This window comes from Cheilinus undulatus, linkage group 8 (assembly GCF_018320785.1).
Source record: "Cheilinus undulatus linkage group 8, ASM1832078v1, whole genome shotgun sequence".
NCBI classification, from domain to species: Eukaryota; Metazoa; Chordata; class Actinopteri; order Labriformes; family Labridae; genus Cheilinus; species Cheilinus undulatus.
The window spans coordinates 40,536,427-40,555,393 of NC_054872.1; the positions used below are offsets into that span (position 1 = coordinate 40,536,427).

General features: G+C 39.1%; 1 protein-coding gene across 2 annotated transcripts in view; it reads left to right on the top strand.

The window, feature by feature from the left end:
* scn1ba (sodium channel, voltage-gated, type I, beta a) overlaps nt 1-17,182 on the top strand; it is a 29,745-nt gene extending 12,563 nt beyond the window's left edge. Inside the window, exons 2-6 of one of the 2 annotated variants that reach the window (XM_041793910.1) lie at nt 7,296-7,462; nt 10,349-10,586; nt 11,955-12,096; nt 12,376-12,447; nt 14,512-17,182. In XM_041793910.1, coding sequence (XP_041649844.1) covers nt 7,296-7,462; nt 10,349-10,586; nt 11,955-12,096; nt 12,376-12,442 — 614 coding nt within the window. In that variant the 3' untranslated portion in view covers nt 12,443-12,447; nt 14,512-17,182. The remainder of the gene's footprint in view (nt 1-7,295; nt 7,463-10,348; nt 10,587-11,954; nt 12,097-12,375; nt 12,448-14,511) is intronic. The other variant, XM_041793909.1, reaches the window with a different exon arrangement.
* Nucleotides 17,183-18,967: the final 1,785 nt, after the last annotated feature.

An 18,967-nucleotide genomic window follows, 5' to 3' on the forward strand; every position in this document is an offset into this window, starting at 1 on the left:
ACAGCACAGTTCTGTCTCTGATATTTCAGGGCCTGTAGTTTGGTCCATAGAGTTTCTCATGTACAAACAACAGTCAGACAGGTGATCAATGGAGGGAGCAGACCAGACTAAACATATTTAACACCATCCTCTACCCCTGAACTCTCTGTGCAGCCAGTCGATAGAGAGGAGGCTTGGCAGGTTAGCAAGGAAAATTCATTGTAAGCATTCTGCCAACACACAGACATCAGACCTTGAATCATCTATCCTTTAAGCATGTAACGCAAATCTGTTTCTAAGCACCCACATGCACTGATTAAACCGTCTTAATTTTGCATGTGGGAAAAGATTAGCTTCTATTTTGCAAAACTTCCCGTTTTCTCGTCACTTCTTGTGCTCTTGACTTCATCTTTATGTGTACATACAGAGCAGTATGCACCTAGTGCTGGGGTGTCTGAATGAATCTGTCATGTGTGATGGGTAACAGTGTCCTTGCATAAATGTTTTTTTAAGACGCTTGTAAAACTGAATTTTAAAGGAAAGGGAAGATGTGAATGTCAAAGAAACTGGAGGGAAACAAGAGAAAAAGATTAAAATGGGGCAGCTGTAGACAAGTCAAAAATCTCTCAACTGGATGGTCACGGTTTGATCTGAAATGTCTTTGAGCACAACACTTAACTCCAAACATGCAGCAGTGCCATGTGAGAGTGCTTTTATACCTCTGGGCAGCTAGGGCAGTGGACAATATGTTTGCAAGTTGTACACCCATCTAGGCAATTCTGAAAATCAAATAAATCTCAAGAACAATTTGAGGGATTTCCCTGGAACTTTGTACAAGTGTCCTCTCTAACTCAAAGATGACTTAATTAGATTTAGAGATCAGAGGTCAAAGGTTAGGGTCATTTGGCTACATGCTCATCTTTCAACCTTGCTTGAGAACAAAATATCTCAAGAGTGCTTTGAAGGATTGTCCTCAAAGTCAGGTTCTGTAGGTCAAAGGTCAGGGTAGTTGCCCCTTCTTTTTCATCTCTTGCTTGCAAAGAAATATATCAAGATTATTACCTCCACCAAGGAGGTTATGTGATCAGGTGGGTTTGTTTGTTTGTTTGTTTGTTTGTTTGTTAGCAACATAACTCAAAAAGTCATGGACGGAAATTTTCAGGAAATTTCCAGGAAATGTCAGAAATGGCATTTGGAAAAACTGATTAGATTTTGGGAGCGATCCGGATCACTGTCTGGATCCAGGAATTTTTTTTAAAGGATTCTGTACTGTTGGGAGTTAGGGCTAATGGCAGAGGTCTGCGCTGTTGCCACTTTACACCAGGAGATGGCGGACATGAGTAATTTATTCAAAGTTTTGGAGTTTGTAGAGTTTGAAAGATGCATGCCCAGTTGAGGAGACGAGTCAGAGCGTAACAGAGAGAAAGGCAGAGAATTGTAGAGAGAATACTCACAACGCTGGGAGGAATAGAGGAATATTCACCCTCTGCCATGACTTCCACACGTAGTGAAGCCAATGCTTTGCCTCACTGTGTCTCCACCACACCGGGGAGGGAGTAATCGGCGAATTAGATTTTGGGAGTGATCAGGATCACCGTCTGTATCCAGGAATGTTTTTAAAGGATTCTTCACTATTGGATAGGGCTAGGATAGGGCTAATGGCAGAGGTCTGAGTGCTTTTCTAGTTTTAAAGGAATTTCTTTAAATCTTTTACTTATATCCACTCTCACTAAATGGATTTACTAAATTGAGCATAAAGCGTTGGCACAGGCAGGCTTTGAAGTCAAGAACTGCCATATAATTGAGATCAATCGATCTCACGCAAGACCTCATCAGATGACTGCCACCTGGTTTGCTTTTAAGCGTGCGGTTGGCTAATTTTACTCACGCCATGTAACTTCTAGCCTGCCTACTCTTTGCTAGTCCTTTAGCAAGCTGCCTTTTTTCAACCCTCCTCCACCCCAGCTCCTCCTTTATCCATTGAGATCCTGACTGAAATACATTTGAAGAACAAGGTCAGATAGAAAAAAAATCTATTTTTAAAGAGTGCCCCTTCCAAGACAAACAGCAGCACAGTTGGCAAAAAGTGTGAATGGGAACGAGGTCAAACTGATGGATACAGTGTTTACCATCAGTGCGTGAATATGGTGTAAATCTCTGTGTGTAAATATACAGCAGCTTTCAGGCATTAGAAGATAAGAAAAGCTCTATACAAGCTTAAGTTCATTTATCATCGCCTTTGTCTACAGCCTCCCCTAGTGGGGCGCCAAAAATGAAGATAACCTGGTAATTGTTATGCAAAAAAGTCTTTTTTTTTTTTTTTTTTGTAAGGAAAAAGCCCCCCCAAACTTTTGAGGTTATAAAGTCGTATATTTACACAGAATCAAACTAAAGACTTCCGAGTTTGAAAAGTCAGGAATTTGCAAAACAATTATAAGAATTATTTAAATTTTCAAGTTTAAAAAAACTCTTACATTTTGACGCTAGAAAACTCAAAAATGTCAAGTTTTTAAAATTGTAAATTTACAACAGTCCTAAGACAAGCAAAAATGAAGTGAGAATAACAGACAACAAGACAGCAGAAAATTGTGTTGTTCTGAATCTAAACTGGTATCAAAACATGCTCACAGTTGCAGTATTTAAATATTTTTGTCACAAACATCGCTCTTTGGAGACAGCACTGAACAGAAAAGGTATTACTGGTTTCCTTTTCATTTCATTTAATATTTGTAAATAATATGAGAGTGAAATCTGCTGATGCTTGCTTCCTTTTCTTATTTTAGTTTTTTATATTTGTGTCTTTTATTAAAGCAGTGACACACTCTTCCATAGCATGACACCAAAGTTAATGTTATGAGAAATGTGTTCAACGATGGTCAGAAAGTTTTATTCTGTCACTGTTATGCCCTCATTACTTTAGAGCCTCTTAAAAGTCTTGGTAACTTTATTTTTGACTCACTGAGGATTCTCTTTGCATGCTTTTGTTTTTAAAAATCTGGGTATGAGAAATGTTTGATGTCTTATTTTGGTGTTTGGATCCCCTAAAAAACAGAAACTGCTCTCCTGTGAATGGAGTATTTATTTAAAGACAAGATGTAAAGACAGAAAATACGACAGGGATTCCTCTGGCGTGTGCTATTCTCAGAGCTGTGTCATTTTACCAGCTTTGTAGAATAAATGAAGGAGTTGCTCACAGAGCTGTTTGCTTCGGTGCTTTCTTGTTCCAGTGGAAAGTCTCTTGCTCACTGCGTGTCAAGGGAAATGTCATGGATGCTTGGCATTCCCCCCGGTTGTGTATGCCTACACTTTATGACGTATGTGTTTATGTCTGGAGTCACCCCGCCTTGGAAACAGATGTTGAGAACTTTGTCTATTTTTATTCAGTTTTCCTCCCTATCACCTTGTCAAAGGCCTGTTCAGCAAAAATCCCTGACCCTTTTTATGCTCACTTTATCTTCCAGTGACATGCTAAGCTAGCTAACCTCAGTGGGTGGATGGTCTTTTGAGCGGCTAAAGCTATAAGTCCATTTTTCTGCTTCGTCGGCCTCGTAGGTATTCAGATACTGATATGAGGGATTAACCAGTCAGCCCCCCGTCAGGAAGCAAAAACTCCTAATCTGCAATTTCTGGAATATCCGTTGCATAATCCCAAAGCTTAGATCCACAGATTATGCAACGGGTTTGCATTTCTGATGGCCTGTGTGTTTGTGACCTGCTGCTGAGGCAGTTTGGTGATGCCTCTGTTTAGTCTGCACTTCGGATGTGCAGTTTCTTTTGCATCTGCTTGCATATTTGTCTCCTCCTCTCTCCTCTGCTGTCTTCTTTACTCATTGTTTTCTTTACTCGCTGTCTCAGCTTGTGACAATCAGCAGCATCCCTGCTCACCTTGCACAATCCCACCTTTTGCCTTGTCACTGCCCACCCTCAGGATTACTGCCTCTCTGTCTCAAATTTTCATCTGTTTTTGTTCTTTCTGTCCTGTTACTAACTTTCTCTCTTGTCTTCTTTAGTCATTTTCCTGCTGTAACATGTGCTTCGTTCTTGTAATGTGTCTCCTTTCTCCTCTTGTATTTCCGAGCAGTCAGTATGCGAGCCATCTCAAACCCTTCTGTGCTTTCTGCATGTGATGTCTTGCTCTTGAATTTTCGTTCCTCGTCTTCGTACTCTCTGATTTTTGCACGTTAGAAGCTGACATGATCTAATCTCCCACAGACTTGAGTCAGAACATCATTATTTGGTAATGTTTAACCAGAAATGGAGCTGTGTCTCATTTGAAAAATGGCTCTTGGTTGATTTCCTGTGAGATTTTACAGGGGCACTAGGTGATGAATGACTTTCATCGACCTCTATTGGCAGCCGAGGATTAGCTGCAGCACTGACAGCTGGTGCAGCTTACAGCAGGCTGTAATTAACACAAACAATCAAGTCCTATTTGTAACACACAAGAAAGCTAATTAGAGCAGCTATCCAAAAGAAAAAAAAATCCACAAAAATGTAGATATGTATTTTAAGCTTTATTATTGAGAAAGTGCGCCTGTTCTTTCACAGATTTGGAACAGCAAATGATGTTTGACTCAGGTCTGTTTAATAATCTGGAGCTATTTTGTAGACCACCCCCCCAGAAAACCTGAAAACCGTTAAACCACACTTTAACTGGAGCCATTTTTGAAGGTTTAAACATTAAGGAATTTTCAACTGGACTATATTAGCAGGTCTCAGGACTGTGCAAATGCTGCTATTAAAGAAATGTTGGTTTATTACAACTTAGGTCAAATTCTCTCTCACTTTTGCTGATTGTTTTAACAAGACAGAAGCTTAACAAGATTAAAACAACTAGTGACCCAGAGGTTATCAACCCCACTGACCACTACAATACTCCTTTTTCACCAAGCCAGCCCCAGTGCTGGTGCTCGGGCAGAGCTGGAGCTGGTTTGAGGTTGGTTCAGTGAAAGACTAATAAAGAACTGCTTGCTTTACCACAGGCTGGAGTCATTATATGACCGTGTGTCTCTGTTTTTCTTGCAAAACTAGCACCAAAGTCCAAAACAGCAACAAGTAAAAGTGGTGTTGTGTAGCCGTTAGCTTTTAGGCTGAATGCTGAGGCCACCCGACACATGGGTGTGTATGTAGCTGACTGAGTGACTAAGTGAGTGACTATACTTTCAGAGCCGTACAGAGTTGTGTCAGCGGAGGAGTCACACCTATCAGCGTTATTTGAGAACAAAGCAGAAGCTATGGTAAATGGACTTGAGCTTGTATAGTGCTTTTCTAGTCATCCGACCACTCAAAGCACTTTTACATAGCAGGTTACACCTATCCATTCACTCACACATTCATTCACTAATGGCAGAGTTTGCTATGGAGAATTGGCCATCAGTATAAACTAATCCCATTCATACACTTCCATACCCCTTTACACACCACTAACGCTGCAGTGGGAGCAAATTGGGGTTTAGTGTCATGTCCAAGGACATCATAGACTTTAAGCAAAAAGTTTTTTCCTCCAAGCGCTTATTCATGGCCACTGAAAAGCAGCTAAGACCAGTTGAATACCACTGATCTATCTTCATTATCTGATCCTTAGTTTGAAGCTCAGCAGATCATCTTGACCATGTTTACATGCCTAAATGCACCCATGCCATTGATTAGACATTAATGTTAATAAGCAGGTGTACCTAATATAGTGGTCGGTGAGTGAGGACAGTGGAGTTGTTCAGATCTATACCACCTTGTCAAGAGATGTAAAAATCCTAACAGGATACCTGAAACTAGCCCAGAAATCTTTAAAATATTGGCATCAATTACATTCATTGAGTGTCTATGAAGGGATCCAAAGCTCATCAGACAAAAATAGGCTGGAAACTGACAATCAAAACTACTTTATAATGAGATTAGACACCCAGAAATTCGTTACTTTTCCTCTTTGTGAAGAAAAGCAGCATGCATACTACTATAACAAGGATCGCAGATATCAATCCTGTGATTCCTTTTAAGAGGCTCCATATTTCTGCATTTAACTCCTGAATCTGTACTGATATCCATGTCAGTCGAAGTTCAGGCACAGGTTTTGTGATTCTCAGGTTTATGCTGGGTTTGTTTAACACGTCTGTTTTTATATTTCAATGTGGTAGCAGTGGGTCTGTTTATGTTTAAGTCTATAATCTGCGGCCTCTAAGGACTTAAATTGTGTTCTTAACTTTGTCCTTTTCCTTCCTTGCCCCTCGTTTTCCTCCCCTTTTATCTCTTCCTTCTTTCTCTCTCTGCAGTACGTCAGCCAGCCTTTTCCCTACCTTTTCCCATGCTTTTGTAGAAATGGCTATTTATACTCAAGCATATGCTAACTTTCTCTTTCTTCCCTTCCTCCTCTTTCCTTCCCTCCTGTTTCATTTCTATGTGGTGGCATTTCTATTTGTTTTCCGGTGTTGCAATGTTGCATCCCAGGGAGCCAAAGTAGTCCTTTGTTGTGTACATGTGGACAAGGATGATAAGCAGCCCCTGTCAATCTCAACCAAACTTTGAATGATTCTAGTTCGTCCTGAATTCATCTGATCAGCGTTGTTTCCTGTCCTCTCCCTCCTTTCCTTCCACTCTTGTGAATCGAAACTAAAGCATCCCCAGAGGTGAAAGTTGAGAATTGCACAAGATCATTGGTTGAGAGCCAAGCTGAGGTCTCAGTGGAAACTGCAAGGTGCAGTGTGAGAAACATTTGGAGTTACAGGTGTGTAACTCCCGGCCGATGAGAAGTATGTGTCATGATGATAATGGCATATATAGATTCACGCTTCTATATATGAGTTTTAGCCCAGTCACCAATTGGCAGAATGCAAGAAATTAAAAAAAGCTCACTGCAACCTCTTTATTTCCTCTCAGTTTCACAAGCAAACACCTAAAATATAATTACTTTACAAATGAGAACCAAATTAATCAAATTCACAAAGACCTAAAAGCTGAAATGATGAGTGGAAATAAAAACAATGCAAGAAGGAAGCTATGCCCATAACAAAGAAAAAACACGCATGCAATGACCTTTGGAGATAAGCACATGAAACTACAAAAAAAAAAAAGCAGCTACTGTAGCTAACATTGTTTGTAAAGTGCTGTTTAGACAGCTTGCCTGCCAGTCCTAAGACACTGAAAAAAAAACAGAGCTCAGTCATGTATAAAGCTTTCCCTCGAGTCATGGGAACATGAAAAGGAGGACAAAGCCACCCACAGCTCTAACCTCTGAAGCCTGCGACCTGCATATAGAGACAGAGTAGTTGAAATGATCCAGATGGTTCCTAACTGAGCATTCTTCATGCTTTTTCACTCTGTAGCATCTTTGTGCCATGGAGCCTGCGTGGAGGTGGAGTCGGACACAGAAGCCGAGGTTGACAAAGGCTTCAAACTTGGCTGTATCTACTGTAAAATGAGGGGTGAAGTGGAAGCCGAGGCATCTGTCGAATGGTATTTCAAGGCCAAAGATGAGTCTGACTTTTCCCCTGTAAGTATTCATGGAGTCATAATGAAAAAGAAGTATTCAGTAGACATTTTGTAAATATGCTCATTTGAAGTCTTGCATATAGTTAGACAGGAAGATTGTCTCCACTTTAAAATCTGATAGTATACAGCTACAGCTAGCAGCCAGTTAGCTTTACTTACCATGAAGACTGGAAACAGCATGTGTGGTTCTAACCATGATTCTTCTAACCAAGAATGAATTTAGGGGGTTCCCTAAAATTTTAGTAACTCTTGTGTCCAGAAAGGTGTAGGTTACCCCTTACTTGCAATTCCACATACTTTGTGTCCGCAGTTTGCTTGACTGAAGGTCAATCATTCCCCAATGAATCCATTTCTGATGGAGCTGCACAGCAGAGTCCAGCTCTGAGCAGCTGGAGAGGAAAGATTACAAGATCAGAGGAAAGATACCAGTTCACATAGGAACTGGGAAATCTCACAATAGCAACAAGTTACTTTGCCTTCCTGAGGTTGTTTTGCTTTCATTTTTATATTACTCTGTACTTTTTGCATCTGCCATAGGTGAGTCTATGAGGAATTTAAAAGATTTATGTTTCCTAGAAAGGATGCATGGTGTCAGAGTGGTTTTATATACAGTACTGTGCAGAACTTCTAGGCATGTCTGGGACAAAAATTTAGGCTGAACTAAGGTGTATATCTGTCAACTAAGCTGTCTGAGGGCACTATTGGCCGTTAACCCCGGTTGTGCTCTGGATGTCTTTGCATATTACCAGGGGCTTAGGAAAATGCTCTGTTGAAAAAATAAACCTTTAGGACAGAGTACAGGGTGGATATGGCAAGTAAGCATGGCCTAGAGTACAATCCAGTTTGGTAGCAAGGTTGCCACAAGCCCCTGGTCCCCTGCTGTGGATGTCCCACGGGCCCAAAACTGCCAATGAGCTGCATCCGTTATCCTGGGGTAAAAAGGCCCTGACAAAAAAGAGGCCACTGAGCTTGACCTTGGCTGAGACACACGATACATGTGTGCCAACATGTCTCACGCCTGACTCCACCCCCCTTCCCACCCCAGATTGTGGCATGTCAGACCCAGCAGTGAATCCTTAGCATACATGCCTAATCCTTTTGTACATGACTGTAAAATCCTTCAGTTGACTGAAAAGTTATTTCTTTGTATTTATGTCACCCTATGACCTCTGTGACCAACTGATGGAATATAATATTCTTATAGTGAGAGAAATTTACATTCAGTGTGCTGATTTTTGAAATTGATCAGTTTGAACATGCTTGTTCCTGTTTGAGTCAATCTTTCCAACGTAGATCGACACATTTGGGCAGCGGTTTCTGCCTAAGATAGATCTGGAATGAATCTTGAGCATTGCGTGGCACTTCTGGCAAATGACACAGATGGAGCAAAGTGCCTGCTGGGGAACTGCAAAGACTGACTAGAAAAGAATTGATTTGCTCCATAGTACACTTAGCATGCAGATCGTTAGACTGAGTATGTGGAATTTTAGGGTTAAAGCTATCAAGCAACCAGTGGAGACTTCAGAGACATTTTTTCGCTTATTCAATGGCTAAGCCACACTAACCATCACATGACTTAACCTTGTATTTCATGTACAGACATATAATTGTAATCTGTGAATTTTAAGAGCACAAACCATGCTTCTGAAAAAAGTGGCCTTGGAAGTGCACTTGCAATTTTTTTTTTGTTACACAGGTGCAGGGATGAAGGCTTGATTAAAAAAGATATTTAAAAAGTTTACCGTCAAACTTGTGTCCATCCATTCCTTTAAACAAGCCTGTTTTCAACTTGATGACATAATTTGTGATGCATCAATGTAGAGAGAATTAAAACCAGCAAAAAAACCACAAACACATCCATCACAACAAGGCTATTTGCTTATCCATCAAGAAAACAGATGCAATGCATTTATCCCCAGAGAGAGCAGAGTCATACATTTTTCATGACAGACTTTTCCCACTCCTGTGTCAACTAGTAGACAGCACTTTTGCAAACTGAAGAAGTCCTCGCAAGGCAAAGCAAAGAAGCCATTACAGCTTGTAGCTGAAGAAGAGCAGTCCCCATTAGCCTGTTTAGAATCAGTATCCAGTAATTCACCAGAGAGAGCAGAGGTGAAGCCGTAACAGCAGCTCAGTCGATGCTGAAAATCAGCAGCAGAGGTGAGGAGGAGACTGAATGTCTATTTCCTCAGGAAATGACTGGAAATCTTCACAACCACTTTGTTTTATGCAGAGAGAATGTTATAGCACATTTTTGTTAAGTGAAATACAGCGTCAGTGTCCTTTTTTTCTTTATAACTGTTTTATGTATGCATTAACAATAAGCAACACTTGAATCATCCCCAAACTAGCTTGATCTATTATGAGCATGGCATTAATTTGTGTCTTGTTTGTAAAGACGAACACATTTATTAGTGAGTGGATACTGATATTGGGTTCACAGTGTAGTTTTACTATCAAAAATCTTTTACAATCAATATTTATGAAGAAATGAGATTGAATTCAGCTCATAAAAATCCTTTTCATTTCTTTTTTCTGATGATGAGAAGCATATCCATTTCCTAATTTTCGTTTTCAGAACTTTAATATCAAATATTGCAGTCTTCTTCCCATTGTCTAAGCATGTTTTAACTATCTCAAAGATCCTGTTTTAAGAATAGTTTTAAGAATAGGTTAACATTTACAGCATTTATGGATAGAAAATGTCATCATCAGCCTAAACACAACAAAGGAAAACAAATAGAATGAATAGCAGACAGACTATAACGTGCAACATTTAGATTTGAACATCCAGGGACTATGGTTTAGTCTTTATCACTTTTCCAAATGTTAGCTATCTCACTTTCACTAACGTAATAATTACCTGCATTCTGTATTTTTCTTTCAGATATATAGCTATGAATATAAATCATCCTTAGTCATTGACCCACGTTTCTCCGATCGCCTGGACTGGAGTGGCAGCAAAGACACCAAAGACCTGCAGGACGGCTCTATATACATCCGCAATGTGACCTTCAATGACACCGGAACTTACCAGTGCACGTTTTACCGCACCCTCAAGTACAACGGCTTTGACCATCCAACTAACCATACAAAGCTCATCCTTCTGAATGTGGTGCCAAAACGTAAGGAAAAGGGGGAAAGGGGTTCAATGGGGAAGTAAAAGTAACAGCATTACTCGGTGTGTTTTTTTTTCCCCCAGAAAGAAACAATTCCCAGCTAAGATGCTTTAACAGTTGTCAGGAGACAATTGAACATTAGCTCAGGGGATAACAATGCAGTGAAGTAGAAGAACAACGTTTTTGAGCCCACTTGAGCTAAAATACGCCAAATCACAAACAGAAACTTTCCCTGTCCAAAGCACTGTATAGCCTATTTTCCTCGCCAGTACCCACAGGACTCTCCTTTAAGGGGCCACACAGGCCAAAGTTTCTTTTGGCTAATATTATCATTATCACCAAGTGCCTTATGCAACTCAACTCCAAACATCTTTTAAGGCCAAAAAGTATTTAAGTAAGCAAAGAGGCATTCCCCAAGGTTCAACGTTCGGTTCTCTTAATTCTTGTACTCATACGTAAATGTTTTTCTCTTAACTATAAGGCTACGTTTGTCCTTAATGGGGTGCCAAATGTAAGGACAAGGAGGAGAGAAGGGAAAAAGGAGAATGAAATAATAGCATTTGTAGGTCTGTTCTATACTTCCAAGAACAAAAAATATTCCTTGCCGAGATGTTTAAACAGTAGTCAGGAGATAGACATAAGAGCTGGGGATAATGTAAACTTAGGTGGCTATTAGAATTACTATTACCAAGTAGCTTATGCAGCCCAACTGCAAAAACAACTTAATATCTCTTTAAGGCCCAAAAGTGTATAGGTAAGCAAAGAGGTGTTCCCCAAGGTTCAATGTTCAGTCCTCTTAATTTTTACTCAACTTGTCAATGTTTTCTTCTTTACTACAAGATCACATTGTGGAAAAACACAACAAAAAACTGTCTGGAACTTTGTTTCTAAATGGTGGGAATGTATTACTAATATTTACTTAAGAACTTCCACATAAATATGATTGAAAAAACACTCTCTTAAGTTTTGGAAAATCAAATTGGAAAAGAGCTCAGTAGCTGTTTGGAACATTTTTCAAAGCTGAGTTGGCCTTAGTCATATTTGCAGAACTTAACTCTTTTCTTATGTGTACATATGAAACAAATAATAAGGACGCTGCTGTAGATGTGGGATTCTGTTAGATTTGTCTACAGCATAACACTGAACCAATGCGTTGAGGATATTTTACAAGTATTAGCAGCAGGGTTCAGGAAATGATCAATTACACCACACTGGAACTAAGGACAGGCGGCATGAATTATTACAGGCCGCTTATTGAAAAACTGTATGACCTGGGCAACTCTCATCCATTTAATGTTACAAATTAAGTTACATTCAATTTCCATATGCACACTGACACCATATATCTCACCTTATCTTCCTCTGTCTCTGTAGTCACAAGGGGGATGGCATCCATCTTGTCAGAGGTAATGATGTACGTCTCCATCATTGGGCTGCAGCTCTGGCTCGTGGTCGAGATGATTTACTGCTACAGAAAGATTGCAGCAGCAGGGGAGGAGGCTCTGAGAGAGAGCGCGTGAGTTACACTTGAAACACAAACACATGCCAGCATTTCATTTCCAAATCCTGCTGAGCCGTCCAAATGTCCTGATCTCCCACCAACTGTTTTGACCTCTTGTTTTTCTTTCCAGACACTGTTTGGAAAGCAAAAACACAACCAATTTCACTTTCAATCTGCCCTTTTCTAAATAACATATTTCCTTTTCCCTCCAGCACCGATATATTCTTATTCTGATCCACTGATCTTGACTGTCTGCTTTTTTCCTTGTTCTTCTTTCTACCATACCCCCATCAGGGCCGAGTATTTAGCTATAGCATCTGAGAGTAAAGATAATTGTGCAGATGTACAAGCTGCAGAATAGCACAGGTAGGTCTGGATTTTTTTCCCCCATTGTAATTTCTGTATTCACTTTTTAATTGTGCCGTCATAAAGGTTGTGACAGTATAAATCAATGCAATTTAAAATCAATAAATAATATGGCCAATATGAATCAATTTGATAAACATATATATTGCAGCGCTTTAAATCAGCAGAAGAAATTACAGATTCCCTTTTGGCTTCTCCTGTTCATTATTGAAGGATGCACATTTATCAAGTGTCATGATGTACATCATATTTTAAGCTGAGGGTATTTTTATATCCCTACCTTGTATTTCTTCATTTAATGTTGTTTTCTGTATCCCTCGTATTTTATTTATGTTTAATATAACCCACTTTTCTTTAAATAATTTGTCCTTTATAACAGAATTTTTCATCTTTTTTTGGCAAATCACATTCAGCAAAAGAGCTGAAATTTATGAATACTTTAAGATTTTTCTCTCTCTTTTCATTACAAGCCAGAGAGATACCCAATTTCAAAAAGTTGGGGAGCTGTGTAAAATGTAAATAAAAAAAGAATGCAAATCTCATAAACCCATATTTATTCACAATAGGACGTATCAGATGCTGAAACTGAGACATTTTATCATTTTATTAAAAATGTAAGCTTATTTTGAATTTGATGGCAGCACCACATCTAAAAAAAGTAGGGACAGGGCCACTTTTACTATTGTGTAGCACCCCTCCTTTTTTAACATCAGCCTGTAAAGGTCTGAGAAGTGAGGAGATCAGTTGCTGGAGTTTTGAGAGAGGAATGTTGTCCCATTCATGTCTGATGTTGGATTCTAGCTGCTTAACAGTCCTAAGTCCTCTTGATGTTTTTGTCTTGGTGAATGGTCTGGACTGCAGTATGTGGTTAGCATTGTCATGCTGAAATATGCAATGCCTTGTCTGAAAGTGATGGTCTGAATGGGAGCGTATGTTGCACTAAAACCTTGTTATACTTTTTAAGCATTGATATTGTGTTTCCAGATGTGTAATGGAACCCAGTACCAGCGGAGATGTGGGCTTTTTAACTGTGTACTGTTAAAAAGGTAGATGGTCCCTCTCCTCTTTAGTCCACAGTACACAGTGTCTGTGGTTTCCAAAAAGAGTTTCAAATTTTGATCCACCTGACCACAGAACAGTTTTCCATTTTGCCTCAGTCCATTTTAAAGGGGCTGTGGCCCAGAGAACATAGTTACGTTTCTGGATCGTTCTCACATATGGCTTCTTCTTGAATTGTAGAGCTTTAACTTGCATTTATGGATGGTACAGCGAACTCTGTTGATGGACATTGATTTCTGGAAGTGTTCCTCAGCCCAGATAATGATTTTAGGGTGCGAGATCCCAATCATCCAGTACTGACATTCAGCATTGTCCTTGTCCCCACAGGGATTTTTCCAGATTCTCTAAATCTTTTGATGATACGATGTACTGTAGATGGTGGGATATTTAAGTTGTCACAATTTTACATTGAGGAACATTTTCCTAAAATTGTTCCACAATTTTCAGATGCAGCTTTTTCACAGATTATTGAACCTTTGCCCATCTCAACTTCTGAGAGAACCTGCCACTCAAAAATGCTCCTTTCATTCTCAGTCATGTTACTTACCTGTAGCTATTTAACCTTATTAGTTGCAAAATGCCCTGCTGTTTTTCATTAGTACTGCTTACTTTTCCAGCCTTTAGTTGCCTTGTCCCTACTTTTTTGAGATGTGTTGCTGCCATCAAATCCACAATGAGCGAATACTTTTCATGAAATGGTAAAATGTCTTAATTTTATCATCTGCTATGTTGTTTATGTTCTATTGTGAATAAAATACGGGTATATGAGATTGTCATTCTATACTTTTCACATTTTACACACCCCATTTTTTGTGTGCGCACATCTTGGGCCATGATACAGACTATTGTATGCTCTGTTTTACAGTCTATGACATCATCTGAACACATTTTCTATTTTTAGATAGAGCCTTGTTTGTTTTTTCCAAAAGCTAGAATAAATATACTTGAACAAAGTTAACCTTTGACCTACATCTGTCATTTTTACCTTGTTCCTTTTCCTGACAGACTTTTGTGGTTTTCTAAATTTCCAACTACAGGTCAAGGAAGACTTCAGGACTGCTTCCTTGAAGAATTTCACCTTCATGCGCTCTCTTCTCACCGTCACTAACAGCCCACCATCCTCTCCACATGAGGGAAAAAATGACTGACAGAGAGGTGGAGCATCTTCATAGAATGGTTTTTAAGACTTTCTGCTGAAGGACTTAACTGTATTACATACAGAGGGACAGGAAGGATGCATCACGTCCCAATCCACCTGAAACATAGGGGGCAGAGAGAGTCAGTGTGTAAATAGGTGTACAAGTATGCACAGATAATCTCTGAACATATGTAGAGTATATTATCAGCACTGTATATCCACCATCTGCATGCTAATAAGCTTTCAAAACGACTGGCATCATGCTCTTGATGTTCTGTCACAGCCATGGTTTTTAAAGAGTTTTTAATCTTTATTTTTCTTATTTTATTTAATGCCACGTGTTTGGGACAGGTTCAGGTTTTATAAATCTGATTTTTAATCAAAAACTGTGTTCCTTTGTTGATTTATAGCACTGTGGTTCAGATTTAGAATTGCTTCTAAATACTACATGGACTAAATCTGCCAGCTTTTTCCCTGATGTTGTGACGTGACTACAGTAAAAATGCAGAGAAAATACTGGAAGAACTGCTGGTGTTTGTCCAGGCGATTAAATGTTTAGGATCTATTTACAAAATCGGTATTCGACACTGTTGTGCATTATTTTACCAAATCTGGCTAAATTTGACGTATGAAATTTGACACTTTCAGATTCAAATCCCAGCTGACAACACAGATTTATGTCATTCATACTGTTGTGTTTTAACCAACAGATCTGTGGTGCATTTCCATATATGGATCTGGCCGGACTTGGCTTGACTCTTCTCTACTCAGTTTTAGTGTCAGGCATTTTGTTTTTTTAAATGTAGTCTGTTTATTGGTAGTACCTCTCACATAGTCAACAACATCCAGCTCAACAGTAAGGACGAACTCCTGCTGCATTTCCACCAGATGGTCCAGTTTAATGGGGTATGGTTTGGTATGGTAAACCCAAAATAGCTTGTACAGACACTCCTACCCTCACTGGATGGGTGGACTGTAGAGGGTTGCATATGATATCACAGGCAGTGCGAGTCTCTGTCATTCAAACCATTGGGTGGCAGAAAGGGTGAGCTGGTACTAGACTATTAATGTTGTTCAGTGTGGTCAGCACAGATCCTCAACTAATGGAAAAATGCTTGCAGCTACAACAGTAGCTTATTGGAGACACTAGATGAAGCTGGGCTATTACAGTAGCTACGACAAGCATTCATTTAGTGATTAATGTAAACTTCAATTCATTCCCATTCCTCTTATCTCAAAGCAAAATTAAGACCTTAAATTTCAGTAAACCAACCATATGGTAAAGTAATATCTGAATCTAATATCTGTATACTTACCACAGATTAAATAAATTAGCCTTTGTAAATTTACATGATTTCTCTTTGGTGAAATACTGAAGTTATTCCCATGAACGCGTCATAAAGTGTAACCAATGCTTTAACAGTTTATAAGACCCAATACCCAGTATTTAAGTTAAGAGCTGTACCATGTGAATTTGTTACATCTAATATAAAATTAAGGTTTAACTGGGGTTAAAAATTTAACTAGATTAACACACATTTCTGTATTAAGATTTAATAACAATAGAGTATTCTTTTTATAGATTAGTAAAAAGAAGTAAATGAATCATGGTAATACTGAGAATCAATTTTGCTGAAGTGTGTCTTTAGGCTCTACTTTGTGTACTTAAAATCAGGCCCATATAATATCAGGTAACTCATTTTATGACCACCTATCAATGTCTATAGTCCACTGTGTCTTTAGGAAACAGCATGGATCCCTGTCAAGTTCAAATATCCCTAATTTAAGAGGAATTTAGTCCATTTCTCTCCCATTTTTACCCCCTCCTCATAGAGCAGAGAGCTGTGTTTTGCAGATCAGTTGAACAATTGTGTTGTGTGTTGAAAGGGACTTTAGTGCAAACCCTCTATTGTTTGTGTAGCTCCACCCTTTTGGGACAGATAGGTAAGCTTGGCCCCTACAACAGGGGGCCATAAAAGTAGGAAGGCCAGTTATTTGGGACTGTTTCCAACTTTTAATTATGGGAACACAAATAAACATGTAAGTACATTAGAGTTTGAGAAGTCAAACCGCAGTATGGAGAAAACAAGGAGAAGGGTTTGATTCCCTTGTCTAGTGGTCAGTAGTGTCTTGACATCACATTTCAGTATCAGATCAGCTTCACTGGAGCTTTGCCATAGGTGATACTAAAAACATTAGCAAATACCAGGTACGAAATTACATAATTTTTAAATGACAACGGAAAACCAACAAAGAGTATGTCAAGATGAGTCGAGCCAGTACCAAACAGTGGAAAAGCACCATCAGAGGGATGTTGTTAGCTCATACAGTACTGTGCAGAAGTTTTAGGCATGTAGAGCGCTAACGGTTCTTCACAGATCCTGATGTTCCACAACCCCGGGCTGAAAAGAGGAGGGTGGGCGGCCAGAGTCAGTGACGACACATTTGACATGTATGTGTGTAGCTCAGCAGCCAAGGTCAAGCTTAACAGCATTTCTTTTGTCCGGGCCTTTGAACCCCTGGTAATAAACCCAGCAACCACCAACAATCTTCAGGTGCTTAGAACACACACACAACGACCAGGGGGTTGTGGCAACCCTCCTACCCGCCCTAACAGTACCCTAGACTATGTTTAAGCGCCACATCTACCCATAACTCTGCCCCAAAGCTGTGGTTTTTGTTTTGTTTTCATCAGATTATTTTCCCATGCCCTTGGTAATGTACAAAGACATCCAGAGCATGACCTGGGTTATGTCAATCCTCCTTCCCGCCTGATGGGGCCCTCAGGTGGGCACACTCGCCATTACACGCCTTAGTTCAGCATCAAATTTCAGCCAAAACATGCCTAAAACTTCTGCACAGTACTGTATATGTGAATGTGGAATGAGTTGCCATTTTTAGAGCACATAAAAAAAAAGAAATAAGTGTTGAATGCCACATATAATTTTTTGTTTTTTTTTTACCTGCAGGTTTAACTCTACAGGAATGTGACTGCACTTGCACATTTACCCATCAAGAGAAAAGTTATCTGTGTTTATTGTGAGGTCTAATTCATCTTAGGCTCCTGACTGGAGTTTCTTTGATGACAGCTTTTGGTTTAAAGAGGGAATAAAGTCATAAGGTATATTGTATGGGTATAAGTACTCAAAGTTTAAGTTAAAGGTAAAAATTTAGGCAAAATAAGGTTTGACTGGGGTTTAGATGTTTAGCATCTGGCTAGGAAATAAACAGAAATAAGATGCTGTTTCATCTCAAAATTTCTATTAATATATATATTAAGCTTTTCACTGTTTCCAGACTCATAAAAATGCCCAAAGACTAATATGCTACCTTTTGTATTAAAACAATCAAAGCCAAATGGCAGTGAAATTCTTATTTGGCGCATTGTCACATAATTTGTTTTAAAAAGAAACAATATCTGTAGTTTTAATTATTATAAAAATGGAAAATATTCTGATCTTCACTTGCATTTTTCAACCAAAAGTTCCTACCAGAGAGAGAAACAGAACCATCTCAATTGCACAAAATTATGGGCAGAATTCTGCATCATTTTTTTGCGCAATTTATAGAGTTTGCCTGCAGTAGTTGGTATTGAATAGCCTACATCCACTATCCAGTAACGGGTGCCTAGGTCTTCTATTTTGTAAAGTTGATAATATTGTTGGACGTTTAAAAGAAATGCATCATGATTTGGTAATAATTTGATGGCGTTAATCCTGGCTGTGCTTTACAACAAAGCAGGTTAGCTACAAATTCACAAGTAGAGAAAAATGTCCCTGAGGAAGAAGTGACTTCCTGTGATGTTTGAGAACATTATGTCTATACATTAGCATACATGTGTATACCAAACCCTGAGTAAAACAGCTGTACTAGTAAATATAAGGGCCAAGAAAGAGGAAAAGTTAAGCTTCATTTGTCTGTGTTGAAAACTGTCCTGCTGATTTGTTGTGTCACAAACATATCTAAGTGTCTTTGTAGAAATTCAAGGGCTTGGCTAATTGCTCTAATGTTACTGCCGTGGGCTTAACGTACCACAAAACCTGTCCAGTGTGCCTCCAGAAATAGAAACCAAAAGAGAAAAAAGGAAAGAGCTTAAAGTCTTAATTCAAAGCTTTGGTGTCAAATATTGTTAGAAAGTTTCTAATATTGGGTTAACACTAGATGGCAACCAATCACTGCCGTTCTGCATGTTTATGGATGAGTTTCTTTTGTACCAAAACTTTGATACATTTTGAAATACTGAAAAGAAGACACACGCAAACTGTTAAAGCACTATAGGAAAAACAAGCATGAACAATATTGGAATAAGGAGAGTGCAATATT